At 40.4% G+C, this 20,426-nt stretch overlaps 1 protein-coding gene and 1 pseudogene across 3 annotated transcripts in view; both read right to left on the bottom strand.

Moving 5' to 3' along the window:
• The window catches only part of Veph1 (ventricular zone expressed PH domain containing 1), a 214,789-nt gene that overhangs the window by 64,839 nt on the left and 129,524 nt on the right, over positions 1-20,426 (bottom strand). For all 3 annotated transcript variants that reach the window (XM_031374039.1, XM_031374040.1, XM_031374041.1), the window contains exon 10: positions 4,283-4,422. In XM_031374039.1, the coding sequence (XP_031229899.1) occupies positions 4,283-4,422 (140 nt within the window). The remainder of the gene's footprint in view (positions 1-4,282; positions 4,423-20,426) is intronic.
• On the bottom strand, positions 6,554-7,330 carry LOC116092968 (annotated as a pseudogene).

Raw genomic sequence — 20,426 nt, forward strand, 5'->3', positions numbered from 1 at the left:
CCCATTGATGACCAACTTGGCCATCCTCTACTATACATATGCTGCTGGAGCAATTAGTCCCACCATGTATATGCTCTTTGGTTGGTAGTTTAGTCCCTGGGAGCTCTGAGGGTACTAGTTAGTTCATATTGTTATTCGTCCTAAGGTCCTGCAAACCCTTCAGCTCCTTGGGTCCTTTCTCTAGCTCCTTCATTGGGGACCCTGTGCTCAGTCCAATGAATGGCTGTGAGCCTCTACTTCTGTATTAGTCGGGTACTGTCAGAGCCTCTCAGGAGATAGCTATATCAGGCTGGAATGCCCTTCCTTCAGTCTCTGCTCCATAGGTAGTCTCTGCAACTCCTTCCATGGGTATTTTGTTCCCCCTTTTAAGAAGGAATGAAGTGTCCACATTTTGGTCTTCCTTCTTCTTGAGTTTCTTGTGGTTTGTGGATTGTACTCCGTGTATTCCGATCTTCTGGGCTAATATCCACTTATCAGAGAGTGCATACCATGTGTGTTCTTTTGTGATTGGGTTACCTCACTCAGGATGATATTCTCCCAATACATCCATTTCCCTAAGAATTTCATAAATTCATTGTTTTTAGTAGCTGAGTAGTAATCCATTGTGTAGATGTACCACATTTTCTGTATCCACTCCTCTGTTGAGGGACATCTGGGTTCTTTCCAGTTTCTGGCTATTATAAATAAGGCTGCTATGAATATGGTGGAGCATGTGTCCTTATTACATGTTGGAGCATCTTCTGGGTATATGCCCAGGAGTGGTATAACTGGGTCCTCTGGTAGTACTATGTCCAATTTCTGGAGGAACCGCCGAACTGATTTCCAGGATGACTATTCTTAAAGCTTTAACTTCTTTTCATTGTCAGTGAGAGATTACATTTAGATAGAATTTATCACAACCAATGAGAATCAGCTTTTTAATGGGCATGTTAAACCTGCTTACATATTTACTAATCTGTGATGTGACTGGTAATCCCTGATATGTTGGAATGTCCTATTTACAGATGTGAGAAGCCAAATTAATTTAAGAGAAGAATTTTCTAAAAACATATAGAATATCAATAAGTGACATAAGTATTTATTTACATACAATATCATACACGCTATTCTTTATCATGAGGTAGCATACACTAGTGAGATTGGCTTATAAATAATTTTTTCATGACAATGACTGAGACTTTCTAGACAGTCTGTATGCACAGCCTTCTACTTAGTGAGTGCAAAGTACTAAATATTTTTCTAGGAAAATCTCATGATTGTCATGAGTGAATGGCAACTTGTGCTAATTGGGAAAAGTAGAGAATAATGAACCTCAAGTTAGTGACTGACAGATTTTAAAAGTTTATGAGACAGTGATTTCTGTCATTTAATTTGTGCCCATACTCTTGAATTTTCTAATTATTATCAGACTCATACAGGACAAGATGTTTTGTTTCAAGAAGAGCAGGACTTGATTTAATGAATTATTAATCCAAAAAGGAGCAGTTCACTGAGTCTGAGGACTCCCTGTGTAAAGCTGACATGACAGTGAGCATTGGCCACCCACACAAGAACCAGTGATGGGTTTGTAATTAGCAAATAAATGAAAGCTTGTTATGGCTTTGTCCCCAAGCCAGGACTTACCCAGACTGCATAATATCATAGGTGTGGACAAAGAAGGAAAGCATTACAGTAAGAAAAACTCGAAGAAAATTTTACAAAGAGACAGTTCTGGTGATTTTCCTTAAAAAGGAGGGAAAAAAATCACACTGTCAAGAAAACAGTTTGAAAGAGTGAAAAAAAAAGTTTTCTTGGTGTGCTTTCATAATTTTAAGAACAAAGCCAAAGGTGGAGCCAAATTAAAAAAAAAATCACTTGGAAAAAAGTGGAAAATGATTATTATTATTCTAAGGAAAAAAGAATGTTATTTTTATGTTTATATGCAATTTGGCTCACACTGAAGTCTGAGCTGTTCTTTGCAAGATGTTATTAAGTGTTCTTAAGAAAACATATTGCAGTAAAAATCGGCAGATTCTACAGCCTTTCTGAATTACTGTAGTTACATTTTATGATTGTGAAGCAGTCAGCACTACATTTCATTGTTTTCCCCAATAAGTCTGACTTCATAAAAAAAAATAGAGTACTCAGTCTCTGTGACTTTAAAATTCTATTTAATTTGGATTTTTCTTTGCTTGGGCATTTTGTTTGAAAATTTCACATAAGCATATGAGGTTCTGATTGAGTACACTCCTCCATTCCTCTTCCGTGCTTCCTCTTTTATTCTACTATGATCCCTTCTCAGTTTCATGTGTCCTTTCTTCACTTTCCAAGCCTAGTGACTCTGCTAAGCGCTACCAATATACACCATCCGTTAGGGCAGGGGTGGCCTTCTTAGGAGCTGCATCCTGGAAAGGCCAACTCACCCTCTTGAATCATTCATCAGTTTCCAGTGGCTTTCCAGCTAGGGGTGGGGCTTCGTGACTGCCTCCATCCTCTGTGCTCTGATTTTGTCTTGGTATTCCACCCTGTCTTCCATGCTGACTCTTGTCTTGGGAGGGAGTATGATATAAATGTTGCATTTAGAACTGGGCATTCCAGGCTTTTATGCTTTATGTATTGACCAATTGTGGGTCTCTGTGTGAATTGTTAGTTTGCATAGACTGAAAAAGGAAGCTTCTTTGATCAGGGTTGGGAGATGCACTATTCCATTGGTACAACAATAAATCATTGAGAATCAGTTTAATGCAACATCCATTTAGCAGAAAAAATAGTACTGTGGTCTGGCTAGCCATAGGTTCTTGGCCCTGCTAAAGATGCAGGCATGAGTTCCATCTTGTGGAATGGTTCTTAAATCCAACCTAAAGGTGTTTGGATGCTTCTGCATGTGTGTCCCTATTACATCAGTGTGTATTATTTCCAGGCCAGTAACGGAAGCTTGCAGAAGTTATAGCTGGGTAAGGTGGATAATTGCATTTCTCCCCTGGTAGCAGGTATACTGTCTTTCAGGACTGTAAAAACTAATCAGTAGGGATGAAGCTTCCAACTTGGTACCAGCTTCATTCCTCTATATTCTTTGATTCAAGTATATGGTGTCTTCAGTAACAGAGCCTAGGAATAGAGTTCTAGAGGGTAAACCTAAGCAATGACAATCACTCATAGTGTTTAGAGCTCTTTGAGAGCTCACTGGCCAACAATTTGAAAAGAGGAAACCTTTATTGGGCACTGGGCTATTTGTTCAGTAACCTATGATGTCTACTAAAGACACTGCCCACCTGTAATTTTAAATATTTTATTAAATTAAAAATGTTATGTTATTATGTGTGTGTTTATGGGCACATGCATGTTATGTTATACAGATGTGCATGTCAGAGACAACTCACAAGAGCTGATCCTCTCCTTCCATGTGGATCCAATGAATTAAACTCGGGTCACCAGAGCCACCCCTCCATCTCTGGTGACTTTTATAGGTGCTCTTACAGAAATTATTTTATTAACCAAAGCAATTTTATGGTTTTATTACTTGGCCTATTTTTTCAAGCCTATTACAACACTCACATCCTGCATTTTCTATTTCTGCCCACCCTTCTCTTACCTACAAATATTTCCCAGTTTATTTTCAAAACATAGGCAACAGCAAAAAGATTACTGTATTGGAGATCTAATAATATGAGTTCTGCCCTACAGTTCCCATAGTCAATACAAATGGAGTTTAAGATCTCTTATAATAGTGACATTTCATAATCTACATTTATATTTTAAGTGCAAATTTAATGCTTTTAATAAGCATTTCTATGTTGACATATTTCATGTTGACATTTTGGCATAAAATTCTTCATCATTAAGTTGAAAGTTTTCCTTTGTGTGATTTTTTCCATGTACATATAGTCACCAGACAAAAGTGGATTTCAGACTCTCAGCAGTGTCAAAAATGATATGTTCACACTGAAATTAATTGGATTTTAGAATAAGATAGATAAAGTCTAACTCTACAGATGGTAGGCATCTGTAGAGTTTTTACTCTGCTTTTACTGCTGCTTAACACAAAGCAGTTTCTCTTTTCTTTTCTTTTCTTTGTTTCTTTCTCTCTTTCTTTTTTGTTTTACATTTTTTACTCCAGTGCTGGAGATTGAACTTAGGGCTTCCAAGATGCAGGCAAATGCTTTACTGTGGTGCTCAGCCCTTCTTCCCTTTCCCCCTCCATAATACCACTTTTGGCCAAAGGATTAATAACTCAACAGAAGTGACCATAAGCTCACACCATAGCAGCTTATCCAGGAGCCTGATGAGCATCAATTATACACACCTGTTGGAAGAGAAACATGATCTGGATCCATGGCTGGGGTGCTTGGCTGACGAGGGTGAAACTGGACTTGCTGTATAGGCAGTAATGACCCTTTAAAGAACAGGTAAAGAACAGCTTTGCCACACAACTTCTCACAGTATCTAGAAATAACACAGCATCGAACATTAGTTTTACTTCATGATCCAACACACAAGATAATGGTGATGTACTTCTAAGATAACGGTACAGAGAAAAATGTCCCATCTTAAAAGTATAGCAAGGAAAGATGAAGGCAAGCAAGACTGAACCCTAGCAGGGCAGACATTCAACCCCGTGGCTCCCTGTCTGGAGCCTAGAGCACAGGATGCATTATCTGAGCCCAAGTGGCTTTACCATCCCTATAATCTGTAATCTGGCCTTCACAGCCCATATGGCCTTTCTTGCACATTGATTCCACTTGGCCTACAACTTTCTCTGGTACATGTCTCACACCCCTGGAACCTGTTGTCCATTGGGACTTCAATTTAGGCTTTACCCTCATCATTCTTACATAGCTCTTGCAGGAAATCCAACCCTGCTATGTATTATCTGGCCTCTCAGGTTTTTCTTTAAAACTTTGGTGGAAGTATCCACATTCTTCATGTTTACAAAGATAGCACCATGGGTATGATGCATGCCAAATTCTGCTACCAGCTCAAGCAGGATGTGAACACCTTTGGATCAAGGCTCTGTTGGCTTCTGAGTGCTCAGATACCTAGGGCAGAACCAGGAAAAACAGTTTATCTGACAACCCTAGGAGAATAGTGCATCGGAGGCACTGTGTTAAAAGGAAGACTTTCAAATACGTTTTCAGTTTTATACTCTGGTGCCTGCAGTGGGTAGGGCATCTTACCAATTCCTAAAACTTTCCTGAAGATACGTTTCCAATTTGACAGTTGCAATTTTTGTGACTTCTGTTCAGTTGCATTGATTTTTTTTGACTTATAACTTCTCTGCCTGTGGCTATAAGCTCATTTCCTTTTCTAGACAAATGCACTTGAAAAAATCTTTTTAACTCATAATTTTCACTGTAAATTAGCTTAACAGCAGCCAGCAATAATCACACTTCCACCTGAATGCTATGTCTTTCTTCTACCAAGTTAATAAGTCCACTACTTTGGGATTCAGTATTTCTCAAGATTAATAGGTTGGCACAACTGCCAATAGAGTCTTGCTCCTGTATGAAGCATCATGAAGACAGTGTTTACTCTCCACATTTCTTCTGATAGTCTTCTAAACTTGTACCAGAGTCACCCATTAAATTTTGCTGAAAGCCATTCTAGAACTTACCTAGCCTGTGTCTCCAACCTTTTCCAGTTTCCTCTTTCAAACCCATTTTAAAGGCCTAAGAACTTTGGGATCAGTTTTCAATATTTGTTACTTCTTTATTGCTGTATTCATGATACTTGACAGAAACAACTTAAAGGAAGAAAGACTTATTTTCATTCACAGAGTCAGAGGCATCCAGTTCCTCACAGTGGAGAAAGTACTGTAGCAGAGCCGTTCAGTTCACAGAAGAAGCACAGAGCTCACATTATTGGTTTCATGTCAAGCAGAGAGTGAATACAAATGTTTGAGGTGTTTGTTGGCTTAATTTGATTGTCAACTCAAGGGGATTTGAATCATGATGAGAACAAACCTCTGACATATATGCAAGGATTTTATCTGCCATATCTGGATTACGTTTTTTTTTTTTCTCCTTACATGTAGTAGGATGGTTCACAAACACAATACAAGGGCTTCAGCATTGTCAGGGAAGGGAGTACACCAGGTATCTTAGAATAAGAGGATCTTGGCCTTCATATATATTGAAATTCAGACCCAGAGGCTCTGAATTTCTGCATCAGACATCAAGTAGGGCTTGGGAGTGAAACTAGAGCCAAGGCCATCTAAGTGACAGGCCAAAGTGACACAAAGCCCACTTCCTGTGCTCCAACCATGAGTTTCCATCCCAAACCAATGGAAGGCGATTTCACTTTTTAGGGCCCAAAGGGACAGTCAGTTCTACTCCTTCCACTCCCCACGAAGCCACCTTGGTGACATGTTTGATTCTACCCATTGTAAGTGGTAAAGGGATTGGCCTGGTCCCAACCAGTATGAGGAGTTGTAAAAGGTTCAGGAAGGTACAGTGTGGACTAGGCCACAAGATGGGGCAGTTGATGTCATCAGAAGCATGTGACTGGTAAGAGCAGTTACTAAACTTCTGCGAAACCTAGTCCATGCTATGCAGGCAGGTAGAGGGATGGGTCGTGTTCATTGTTTGGCATTGCTGATGTCCACAAATTCAGGCTTGAGAGATGCACCAACCACGAACAAGCCATCCACATCAGGCTGGCTTGCCAGCTCTTTGCATGTTGCTCCAGCCACAGAACCTCCATAAATGACCGGGCTGCACTGAGCTGCCACCCCATCAGAGACATTGGATTTCAGCCATCCCCGGAGCTTCTCATGTACTTCCTGGGCCTGTTGAGAGGTTGCAGTTTTGCCAATCCCAATGACCCATACAGGGTCATAGGCCAGGAACACCTTGCTTCAGTCCTTCACATTATCTGTGATGACCTTGGTTTGCTTGAAAACAACTTTCTCAGTGATGCCAGCTTCCCTTTCGTCTAGCTTCTCCTTGATGCAGGCGATCACTCGGAGTCCCTCTGCTATTGCATGGTTCACTTTCTGCCCAATCAACGCATCGGATTCCCCAAAGATGTGTCTTTTTTCCGAGTACTCCAGCACGACCCAGGTGGCTCCTAAGTCTTTGATCAAGCCACGGCTGATTTCCCCAGTAAAGGCCCCGTTGGTCACTTTGTAGCAGTTCTGTGCAGCCTCAGCAACTTTGGGATCCAGCTTCTACCTGGCGAAGTTGATGTAGGCAGTTGGCAGTGCACAAAACAATCGGGGTCTGCCGGCACATTGGCTGCTTTCAGGATGAAGATGAGTTCTCCCAGGCACTTCTTTCTCCTGTCCATCTTCCAGCTGTCCCCCCACGAAGAACTTCCTGGAAGGCGCCATTGCACAAAGCTTGAGTCTCTGAAGGTCAGTACCGTATCTGGATTATGTTAACTGAGGAGGAACCTACTCTAAATGTGGACAGCACCCTTCCATAGGCTGGATAGGTCGTTTTTTGTCAAGTCTTTTGCCATAGCGATGAGAAAAATAGCTAATGATTCTTCCCTCGGCAACTCAGTTCCGTCCACTAAACCCCATCTCCTGGAGATTCTGAAGCCTCTGACACAGCACTACCATGCACGAAACCAGCATTCAATGTACGAGCCTGAAGCTGTGGGAAACAACTCAGCTTCAAACCATAACCAACCTCATGACAGGTGTATAGCTGGCAAAGATTCCCTCTCTTTCTGTGAGCTGTGTCTTAATTCTGTCAATTTTTCTTTTTCTTTTTCCTTTTTTTTTTTTTTTTTTTTTTTTTTTTTTTTTTTTGCATGCAGAGAAGCTTTTTAATTCATGCAATACTATTTGTCGGTGATTGCTTTTATTTCCTGGGGTACTTTGATCTTTTTCAGAAAGCTTTTATCTATGCCTATACATTTTAAAAAAAGTTTTTAGGCTAATTTTAACATTTTTATATCTATGGGAATTTTGCCTGCATTTATGTATGTGTGCCGTGTGCATGCCTGGTGCCTACAGATGTCAAAAAGGATGTCGGTTTCCCTTGGACCTGGAGTTACAAGTGGTTGTGAGCCACCATATAGGTTGTGAGAATCAAACTTTGGTTCTCTGGAAGAGCAACCAATACTTTAAACTTTAAGCCATGCATCCAGCCACCATGTGTGTATATCTCGAAATGTTTCTTTCCAGAATTACAGTTTCCATGTTTCACAATAAGGTTTTGGATCTATTTTGAATAAATTTTTTTTTTCATAAGGAAAGCCATCATTTGGTTTCCATCTTACTTTGGATAACACCTTCAAGAAAGGCCTTGTCCATAGCACATGGCATCTACTGCCACTCTTAATGTAGAAGTGTCAACAGGGCCACTTCATAAGTTATTCTAGAGTTTTTATTTGTACACTTTCTGATGCTTACTAAATACAGAGTTTGCTGCAGAATGCCCATATATTTAGCAATTTTTATTATGCTAAAAATACAATAACATCAAATTCCTATTTTAACCATTTAAAAAATATAACATTGAGTGGTATTAGGTATGTTTTATTATGTGTCTGATATCTGGTTCCAGAAGTTTCTCATTATTTCAAATGGAAACCTTATATCCATTAATTAACTATTACTCATTCTCAAACTACCCCCTAGTTCTTTGCAACCACAAATATAATTTTTTTCTCTATAGATTTGCCAGCTCTGGATACTGCATATAAATGGAATCATATACTGTCCTTTTGTGTATTGCTTCTTCATTTAACATGTGTTCAAAGTCATTTATATGATAGCATAGATCAATACTTTCTTTTTAATGTTAAATAACATCCTTTTGTGTGGATATACTGTATATATCTATGGGAATTTGGTAGTTTCTGCCTGTCGATTGTGATGTGCAGTAGTGCTTCTATAAACATTTATAAGCATTTTTTATTTGAATGCTTGTTTGGATACATACACACACATATCTCCACATATTATATTCAAGGAAGATAGATATTTTATTATATATAAATATATATAGCAAAATATCTGTTTTCCTTGGATGAAACCTTCAAAAAGCAATTCAGCCTCGCACATGACACCTACAGCCACCCTTAGTGTAGAAGTGTTAACCTAGGCCATTCTGTAAGTTCTTTTTTTTTTTAAACAATTTATTTATTTATTTTATTTATATGAGTACACTGGAACTGTCTTCAGACACACCAGAAGAGGGCATCAGATCTTATTACTGATGGTTGTGAGCCACCATGTGGTTGCTGGGAATTGAACTCAGGACCTCTGAAAAAGTAGTTGGGGCTCTTAACCACTGAGTTATCTCTTCAGCTCCCTGTAAGTTATTGTAATATATGTATTACACATACACACACACACACACACACACACACACACACACACACACACAAACATAGAAAGACAGACAGATACATATATATATACATATACACATATATATGTATCTCTCTATGTTTGTGTGTGTGTGTGTGTGTGTGTGTGTGTGTGTGTGTATACACACACAGAGTTATGGAATTTCTAAACCACATAGTAATTTTATATTGAGGGGCACTGAGATATTTGCAAAGAATGATTTCCTATTCATATAATGTCCAAATTTGAAAATAAGGCCATCCTACTGCAAAGGAGATGTGAACAGAGGATCCTGCTGTGACTTTCCTGGTTTTCAGATTATACAGATGGAGAACAATCTTAGACAAATAGCTCTCAAAGCAGGATCTTTTCTGATGAGGTGATTTAACCACTGATCCTTATGGAAAAGGTTTATTGTGGCAACATTATTTACATTTTTAGACTGATTTTAGGAACATGGTTAAGAATCCCCCCAAACATGATTAATTAAACTATAAGTATGAATTTATTTCCAATTGAACTTGTTACTGAATGACTACACTACACTCGTTTTTAATATATACTAGAGAAAAGCACACATGCATCTTCCAAGCCCAGTCACACTGTGCAGAACCTGGCATAGTCCTTACCCAATCATGAAACCCTTCAGGGCAGAGCATTTGGAAGAATGCAACATTTCCCCACCATAACCTCCCAATGTCTGCCAAATACAAGTTAGCTCTCCAACCAAAAGGATGCAAGAGAAAAGTCAACATCAAACACAATCAGAGATAAATTTAGGATATTTTCATAGGAGCTCTCAGAGTTTGTAGACATGAAAGTATTTCTGGAATTTATATGAACTTTAAATCAAACACATGCTTTTCCCCCCATAATGCTAATATACTTGATTTCTGGCAATGATACAGAGTCATGCTGTGGTTACACTGAGTCAGTGGGAGGCCATATGTTATAAATAAACATTTGGCTCTACGAAGCATAGATTTATCAAAGGTTGTGCAGAGGCAAACGAGACCAGCAAGTTGGGATCCCTTGCAGGCACTGGACCTCATTGCGACTCCTGCAGGCATTGAACCACGTGGTATCGATTACTTTACAATTCTGCATACTACATAACAGCAACCAGATTTGAGGAAGAGAAAAATTTAGGAAACTTTATGATTACATTCCACTAAAGTGAGCTTATTGACATTTCCCCGCTCTCTGAAGGGTGTACAGGACAAGCGTACGAGAGTCTGGATATGACTCATTTGCTTCCTCTGTCTCCAGCTGGACCTTCTTAATTAAGACCTTGCATCCCAGGTGCTTCTTGTGGCATCTGGGCCACAAAGTGCATATCAAACTCTGAGGCTCTTGTTAGAGCTTGCCCGTTTAGTTCTAATGAGCCTGGCTTTCCTAAGATAGTCACCACTTTTGTGTTGACGGAGTGGGTATGTGGCTGTCATGAGAGAGTTAAGAAGCATCTTGTTCAAGTCAAAGCTGCTAACTAAGGTTCACTGAATAGAAAGGAACCAACCCTGTGCAGCCAATTCTGAGACACACTGTGAATTCGGATGCCAAATTTGCAACTGCTGTCTCAAAACAAAAGGATGTTGAATATGCAGCCCTTAATAACTATCTCAGACCTACTGGCCTTCATTTCTCTCTTTCATTCTCTCTTCTCTTCCTTCACTCCCTCTATATCTATTCTGGGTGACTTCCAAGTGAAGTTAGGTCAGATGACTGCTAAAGTGTTTTGGCATCTCAAAGAATAGAACATTGAAAACTATCCGTGGTGATAGTGTAGGCTATGTCCTAGCCTCCATGCAAGAAACTCTGCAGGCTAGTTGGCAATGGTGCATGCCTTAGTTCTAAGACTCAGGAGCAGAGGCAGGTGAGTTTCTAAGTTCAAGGTCAACCTGTCTATAGAGCAAAAGACTTCCCAGCTTTCATAGGTCACAGTCACAAAAATGCAGCTGAAACCAGATGGATTCCTGTAACCACAGGTCTACACTGTATGCTAAGAATGGAAAAGCAGAGGTTGACCTTCTTGGTCCTCAGTGGGAGGAGAGGCCCTTGGTCCTGTGAAGGTTCTATGCCCCAGTGTAGGGGAATGCCAGGACCAGGAAGCAGGTGTGGGTGGTTGGTGAGCAAGGGGAGGGGGGAGAGAATAGAGGGTTTTCAGAGGGGAAACCAGGAAAGGGGATAACATTTGAAATTTAAATAAAGAAAATATCTAATAATAATAGAAAAGAACAGAATGGAAGTAAAGAAGGGAGCAAAACCTCATAGGTTTCTTTTTAAAAATAAATCTTAGTAAATAACATTAAGGCTCCCTGTAATGTGGCAGCTACTCCCATGAAGGGTTTTGTTCAAGCCTCTCTGAGATGATTGCACCAGAGGCTGAGAAGGGAGTCTTAGTGCTCTCTTCATGAAACCTGCCACTGAATAAAGTTGCTCTGACTTCCCTAAAAATAAATAAATAAATAAATAAATAAAAATAAAAATAAATAAATAAATAAATAAATCTTAGTTTAGTTAGAATACACAGTCTTAGGTTTCATTATGGAATTTTCAAATAAAATTTGATTTTGTGGATTCTCTTTCCCTATTACGCCTGCCAGCTCCCTGAGTCCCCTGTACCCTTCAACACCCTCTAGCTTCCTTTTCCTCACCCTCAGGCCTCCCGTGTCCTGTCACCTCCACAGTAGTCTCCTTTCTGGTATTATAGCCTAGACTGCACTCACCTTTACTTACACACACATGTAAACATGATCTAGGGTCCCCATATGAGATAGGATGTGTGATTTTTGACTTTCTAAGGCCAAGTTATCTCATAATATAATTCTTTCCAGTTCTGCCCATTTTTCCTGCATATTTCATGATTTCCTTCCTTCCTTCCTTTCTTCCTTCCTTCCTTCCTTCCTTTTTCTTTCTTTCTTTCTTTCTTTCTTTCTTTCTTTCTTTCTTTCTTTCTTAAAGATATATTATTTTATGAATTTGAGCACACTATCTTTAGACACACCAGAAGAGGGCATCAGCCCCCTATTACAGAAGGTCGTGAGCCACCATGTGGTTGCTGGGAATTGAACTCAGTGCCCCTGGAAGAACAGTTAGTGCTCTTAACTGCTGAGCCATCTCTCCAGTCCATGATTTCATTTTTATAACCAAATAATATTCAATTATGTACACAAATATGCCACATTTTCATTACCCATTCATCTACTGATGGACATCTGGACTAGTTCCACTTCCTTTGTGGGTTCCTTATGAACAGGGCAGAAATAAATAAGGGCATGGAGGGATCTCTAGTTTGATATAAAGTCCTTTGAGTAGAAACCCAGGAGTGATATAACAGGGTCACCTGGTAGTTCTATTTTAAAGTTTTAAGAAGAGCAATGTAAACTAATTTTATTTCTGTTTTAAGATTTTACTTGTCTGCTTGAATCACAGGGCCCTTATTCTGAGTGAAGGTGGCCAAAGCTCTACCTGCAGGTCTCACATGGCAAATGCCCACGATTTTTAATAAAATTATTTTATTTATTTACATTCCAAATGTTGCCCCTTCCAGTCCCCCCTCCCAGAGGTCTTCACCCCATTCTCCACCCTTTTTGTCTTTGCTTTTCATGTCCCCATCTTCACCCCCACTAGCATCTCCTTTCCCTAGGACATAAAGTCTCTACGGGACTAGGCACATCCTGATTTTGTACCCCTCTGACTTGATGAGTTCACAGCCCTCCAATTTAAGCATCATGTAATATAAATCCAAAGGTTAGCAGCTGAGGCTGACTGTGGCTGTCCTTAGAGAGGGTCCAGGGTGTGCTGCTGCCTTCATGTGAAGGTAGCATCTTCACATCTTACTGATGTGAAGTCTCTCTGGCTGGAGCCTGAGCTGCCATCACGAACAGTAACATCTGTGGATAGGAAGGGCACAAGCATTCCACTCAGGACTGGCACAGATTCTTTTATTTTCTGCTCTCTCTAGCCTATTTGGGGAACAAGGGGTGCTGGGTTTGATTTGATTTGATGTTCCATCAGAACTGAAATCAGAGGTCCAGAGAGATGGTTCAGTCAGTTATAAATTGTGTGTGACTCCGGCTCCAGGGGCGTCTGATGCCTCTGGCTTCACTTCACAGACGCCTGCACTTATGTACACACACACACACACACACACACACACACACACACACACACACACACACCCTGACAATTCAGCCACCAGTGCCCTCATCCAATCACCTTATTAATGTTATTAGTGTTTAGAAGCTGCTTTAGTATATGATAGGGACTCACTGGATCCTACAGAGTAACTAAAAACAGTACAAAAGTCTGACATCTCCACCTTCATTCTGTACCTATAATCTTTAGTATCGCAATGCCACCATTTTACAGTGTCTTTTTTTCTCTAAGACCCTCCCCGTGGATTCCAAAGCTGCAGCTTCATTGGATGGTGTAGATAACAGGTCAGATTAGTAGACATCTTTAAAGTGAAAGATGCCTACTGAATGTGTCCTGCATACCCCAAACACACATATGGTTCCCTAAATAATGATGGGCTGGCAGATTGGTCACCTTCCAAATGAGGGTGACTCCCTATGATATCAAGGCTGTGTATCCTGGAGTGGCAGTGTCATCTGATGGGGACCAGATATGCTCAGGGCAATTAAAGGCAGAACAAATTACAAAGGCAGTACAAAGTAAATTAAACTGCTGGTTATTGTTGGCATTCTTTCTACGTACGTCACGCATACCAAAATATTTGGTTAGTGTCAGACATGTCCCCTCCCCCCAATTCAACAACATACCCAGAGTTTTGTGGATGAGCTAAATGTGGCATCCCAGACTGCCTGCATGAGGTCAGGACTCAGCTTCTCCGAGGAGCTGCCGGCCCCTCCAGTGATCACCTGAGAAGGCTGCCACAAAACTCTTTGAAACCCTTTTCAAGCACCAAGGTGGACTCACCCAGAGGCACACTCAAGTCAGTGAACACTCTAGCACATACTTTTAGATATCGCTTGTGTGAATGGGTGGGAGGGGAGGAGGACAGGGGGACGGGCTTGGGAGAAGATGGAGACGGGAGGGGAGTGCGTATAATCGAAATATATTCTATCTATGTATGAAATTACCAAACATAAACTAAAAATTAAAAAAAAAACCCAGAAGAAATAAGTAAAATTTCTAACATTGGTTAACTGGTAAGAATAAAATAATTTTTAAGCCTTTTCTATGATTTTCAAAAATTTACAGTGAACGTTATATTTTTATAGTAATAAAAATACGTTTAGTAGACTTTTTCCACCAGGAAATAGATGAGAATTGGGCTACCATACATTACTATCCCCGTGGACTTGATGTCTCAGCATTAAGTGATTAGTTAAGTTTATTTAATGCATAAAATGATTTCAAGGAATACTAGCATTAGAAATGCAAAAGACTCAGACTAATTCTGTACTGGGGCTACAGAGATCGCTCCGCAGCTGAGATGACTGGCTGCTCTTCCCAAAGGACTCAAGTTTGATTTCTAATGCCTACACAGTGGCTCACAACTCTTTTCTAATACCCTCACCTGGCCTCCAGGAACCCCATGCACATACATACATGCTATATAGACATACATGCAGGGAAAATACACATACTCAAAAATAAAAAATGAGAAAAATTATATATAAAAACTGTGTAGGAAAATCATTGGCTGCATGTAAATTAGCAGCTCCCACTTTAAAGAATTAGCTAATAAAGTATGTATGAGTGTCCTGGGGAGATGATTTTCTGAGTTCGCACCTCAATTTCTCTTTCTTATTGTAGAAGAGGGTGCTGGGATGCAGGGGTGAGGCCCAGCAGAGGCCTCTGGATCTAGCATGGGTACGGAGCCTGCGTCTCCACCCACTCAACTGCCTCACCTCGTGTTTCTCCACTTTTTGAATAACTGATGGAGTTCATTTGTTCAACTGGTGCCTAGAAACACCATCACCTGTCTGGAAAACATCAGCCCTACGTCTGGAGGAGACAAAGGTGGCATTGTGAACAGAAGTTACTTGGGTTTCTGATGAAGTGGAAGTAGTGGGGTGGACTGGAACTGGGTAGTGAAGTTTTTTTTTTTAATGATGTTTAAACTTGTTTATTGTATTTAATGCCCTTCATATTTTACTGCAGGTATCCAAGGCAGCCTCACCTATAATGAATGAGCAGTCACATCTCCCTGTGCAAACTTTGTTCATGACCAGCTGAGTCTATGTCAAGTTCTTATTATTCTACTTTGTCTTGAATGGAAGGAAAGGACTGTGATCAAAACTAAAAAAATTCTCTTTGCTTCAGAAGTCAGCACGGTTACATTCTGATATGTGTCAGGCCGCTTCTTAACACTGGCAAAGCTCATTTCTTGGTAAGATTTCTGCTCTGGGGGACACCCCATGGAGATCAGAGGAGCTTCCCAAGCCGTGTCTTGATGCATAAAGTGAAAATGAATTTGAAACACATGGATTGCATGCTTTAAAACTATGCTTGAGTTCAAAAGTTAACAAAAGTAATACTTGGTTGAAAACGCTTGGGAATGTCTTCAGATGTTTGAGAACTGGGTTTCTGACCTGAAACCAGACGGTTCCTTTGCTATCAGAGCGTCATCCTTTATGTTAAATGTATTTACAGATAATGCACTAATCAGCCATGGTGTAGACATGCTATTCTTGCTCTTATTTTGTTTGTAAACTTCCTAATATGTTAGTATTTAAATCCTCAAGTTGTTTTGTTCATATAATTTTTAAATTACTTTAAGGAAACAGAGCTGTTTTTGTTGCACACACGTTTAAAATACTCAGCTGACCAGGGAACTGAAAGTCAAACATGACACCATTTCTAAAAACAATAGCGCACATCTTAAATAGTCAATACATATTTGACACTTGAACTATTGAGATTAGACTATATCAATACTGCATGAATGTGAAGAATTTAAATCTTGAGTGTTTTAAAGTAGACTCATTTATACAGGTCTGAAGACTTTGCTAAAAAAGATAACAAATAAAAACTCCCTTGGTATGATGGTATTTATGAGTTGGTATAGTTATAAATAAAATTTCATAAGTAGATTTGACAGGGATGGTCCTGGCTAGGCCTAATTGTCAACTTGGCACTGCCTAAAGTCATTTGAGAGGAAAAGCCTTAACTGAGGTATTGCCTAGATTAGATTGACATATGGGTATGTCTGTGATGTATTAATAATTGATGTAGAGGGCCCAGCCCACTGTGTTCCTTAGGTAGGTGGTTCTAGACTAATATAGCTAGCTAAGCACAAGCTAACTTGTGAGCCAGAGAGTCAGTTAGCAAGTATCATCTTCCATATTTTCTGCTGTACTCTCTTTGTTATTTTGTCAGAATAGCAAGCAGTCCTGCCTTCAGATTCCTGCTGTGAATTCCTGCTTTGACTTACCTCGATGATGGACTGTGATTTGGAAGTTTAAGATAAAAATAAACCCTTTTCTGGCACACCCTAGAGATGCCCCTCATCCTGTTTCCCCATCCCTTCCCTGACCAAGTTCCTTTCCTCCATCACATCTGATGACTGTTTTACTTACCCTTCTGAGTGAGACTTAAGCATCCTCTCTTGGGCCCTCATCATTTAGCTTGGGTCTGTAGATTGTACCATGGCTATCCTGTACTTTATGGCTAATATCCACTTATAAGTGAGTATCTACCATGCATGACCTTTTGGGTGTGGGTTACCTCATTTGGGATGATATTTTGTAGTTCCATCCATTTGCCTGTTGGGGAGGGCCCAGGAAGTCTATGAGGATGATTCTAGCTGAGACTCCTAGCAGTGAGGGAAGCCTGAAGTGGCCACCGCCTGTAGCCAGTCAAGACGCCTGTGGAGGGATAAGGACACCAATCCACTCACAAAACTTTAGACTCAAAATTTGTTGTGCCTACAAATTGCAGAGACAAATTGGAGAAGAGACTAAGGGAATGGCCAGTCAATGACTGCCTTAACTTGAGATCCATCTGATGGGCCAGAACCAACCCCTGACACTATTAATTATGTTTACAGACAGGAGCCTAGCTTAACTGTCCTCTGAGAGGCTCCACCAAGCAGCTGACTGAAACAGATGCAGAGACCCATAGCCAAACATTAGATGGAGCTCGGGAAGTCTTGTGGAAGAGTTGGGGGAAGGATTGAGGAATCTAAAGGGAATAGAACCTTCACAGGAAGACCAACAGAGTCAACTAACCTGGACCCTTGGGGGCTCTCAGAGACTGAACCAACAACCAAAGAGCATATAAAGGCTGGACCTAGCCATCCCCCCTACATAGGTGGCAGATGTTCAGCTTAGTATTCATGTGGGTCCCCCAACAACTGGAGCGGGGGGCTTACTCTGTTGCCTGCCTGTGGATCCTGTTCCCCTAAGTGGGTTGCCTTGTCTGGCCTCAGTGGGAGAAAAGGTGCCTAGTCCTGCAGTGACTTGAGGTGCTATGGTGGGTTTGGAACCCAGAGGGAACCTCTCCCTTCTCAAAGGAGAAGAAGGAGGAGGAATTCGGGAGGGGCCTGTGAGGGAGGAGACTGGGAAGAGGTGGCTGCTATCTGGATGTAAAGTGAATAAATAAATAAATAAATACATAAATAAAAACCCATTTCTTTTCCAAGTTGTTTTGGTCACAGTGTTGTATTTCAGCAACAGAATGAAACCTAACAAGGATGTAGGCCTGAGTTTAATCACTAATATTTACTGAAAAGATAGCTTATATTTAAGGGTGTTCAAGGTTCTTTATGAAAGAACTCAGAAAAGAACATGCCCATTCAATGCAAAAAAAAAAAATATGGTGATTTACAGGCAAGGATGACAGTTCCCATGAAAACGAATGAGGGGTAATTGGATTAATCACTAAATATCCGTGAAAGTGAATTTGAATTTTTCTCACTCACTGTTTAGTGTTTTGAGTTTAGGAGAATATATTGCCCCAACACATTTTAGCTTAATTTTAACTCTCTACATAATTTAAGTGAAATGTCATCTATATCTTCTACTTTATTTACGCAACTTAGGCATCATTTAAGCATAGAAAACTATAATCCATAAAGAAATAAATTCCATGTTCATAGAGAATCAAGACACCAAACGCAAATTTAAGCATATTTCTACGTGTGAGTTTCCTGCTTTCTAGGCCTACTCATCTTTCTTAAAATGCACATCAGAGCATGCCTAGAACCATAAATGCACATCAGAGCATGCCTAGAACCATAAATGCACATCAGAGCATGCCTAGAACCATAAACTCAGTGCTGCGAACAGTTTACATAGCTAAGCCTGTTATAGGAAAAAGAATGGACTCAATTAAACCACACACTTTTTTCTTTAACACAAAAATTCTTTTCTGACCTTCTAGTAGCCTTTCATTCCTGGCTTCAGGGTAACATAGCTTTTCTTCCACTCTTCCCCAAGCTACTGGAGTCCTTTAATTTATGGACAATATAGACTTTATAACTGATATTGCTTCCTTCCGTTCTATCACCACTTCGGTAATCAGTGGTCAATTTGTAATTCATCAATTGTAAAACTTTTCAGATATAAATGTCTGAAGAATAACTCTACTAATGGACTAGTGTACTTTTCCGCATTTATTTTTCACATCGCCTGTCTCTTTTAAGTGATTTTTGTAAAACTGGGGAAGGTAAAAGAATCTATTGGAATGGGAACAGTAAATGCAGACATGATGCACTAATTTGTTAATTAGGGTTGCATGTAGTTTTAAATGCATGCTACTGCTTTTCCTAGGAGTTGCAGAGCTCTGGCCCCTCCTGGCTCCCTTTAGTCCCACCTGGCTTTCCTCCAGATTGATTGCAATCAGACACAACCCAGCTTCCTTTTCTTTCTTTCTTTTTTCTTTTTTAATTTCTATTGGATATTTTCTTTATTTACATTTCAAATGTTATTCCCTTTCCCTTGTTTCCCCCCACCCAGAAACCCCCTATCCTACCCCCTCTCCCCCTGCTTCTGTGAGGGTGTTCCTCTACCCACCCACCCACTCCCGCCTCCCCGCTCTCAATCCCCTTATACTGCGGCATCTATCCAGCCTTCATAGGACCAAGGACCTCTCCTCCCACTGATGCCTGACAAGGCCATCCTCTGCTACATATGCAGCTGGAGCCATGGGTACTCATTGGTTAGTGGTTTAATCCCTGGGAGCTATGGGGGTCTGGTTGATTGATATTATTGTTCTTTCTATGGGGTTGCAAACCCCTTCAGCTCCTTCAGTCCTTTCTCTAACTCCTCCATTGGGGACCCTGAGTGCAATGGTTGGTTGTGAGCATCTGCCTTTGTATTTGTAAGGCTCTGGCAGGGCCTCTCAGGAGACAGCTATATCAGGCTCTTTTTATCAAGCATTTCTTGGTATCCACAATAGTGTCTGATTTTGGTGACTGTATATGGGATGAATCCCCAGGTGAGACAGTCTCTGGATGGCCTTTCCTTCAGTCTCTGCTCTACACTTTGTCTCCATATTTGCTCCTGTGAGTATTTTGTTCTCCTTTTTAAGAAGGAACGAAGCACCTATACTTTGGTCTTTCTTCTTCTTGAGCTTCATGTGGTCTGTGAATTGTATCTTGGGTATTTGGAACTTTCGGACTAATATCCACTTGTCAGTGAGTGCATACCCGTGTGTCTTCTTTTGTGATTGGGTTAACTCACCAGTCAGAATGGCTAAGATCAAAAACTTGGGTGATAGCAGATGCTGGTGAGGATGTGGAGAAAGAGGAACACTCTTCTATTGTTGGTGGGATTGCAAGCTGTTACAACCACTCTGGAAATAAGTCTGGCGGTTCCTCACAAAACTGGACGTAGTATTATCTGAGGGCCCAGCTATATCACTCCTGGGCATATACCCGGAAGATGCTCCAACATGTAATAAGGACACATGCTCCACTGTGTTTATAGCAGGCTCATTTATAATAGCCAGAAGCTGGAAAGAACCCAGATGTCCTTCAACAGAGGAATGGATACAGAAAATGTGGTACATTTACACAATGGAGTACTACTTAGCTATTAAAAACGATGAATTTGTGAAATTCTTAGGGAAATGGATGGAACTAGAAAATATTGTCTAGCTCCCTTTTCTAACCACCTTTGCTCTGGCTTGTCTATGGGATCTGCTGTTACCAGCCCCAACATAGCTCCTCTCT

This window comes from Mastomys coucha, unplaced genomic scaffold (genome assembly GCF_008632895.1).
Source record: "Mastomys coucha isolate ucsf_1 unplaced genomic scaffold, UCSF_Mcou_1 pScaffold16, whole genome shotgun sequence".
Taxonomy (NCBI): Eukaryota; Metazoa; Chordata; class Mammalia; order Rodentia; family Muridae; genus Mastomys; species Mastomys coucha.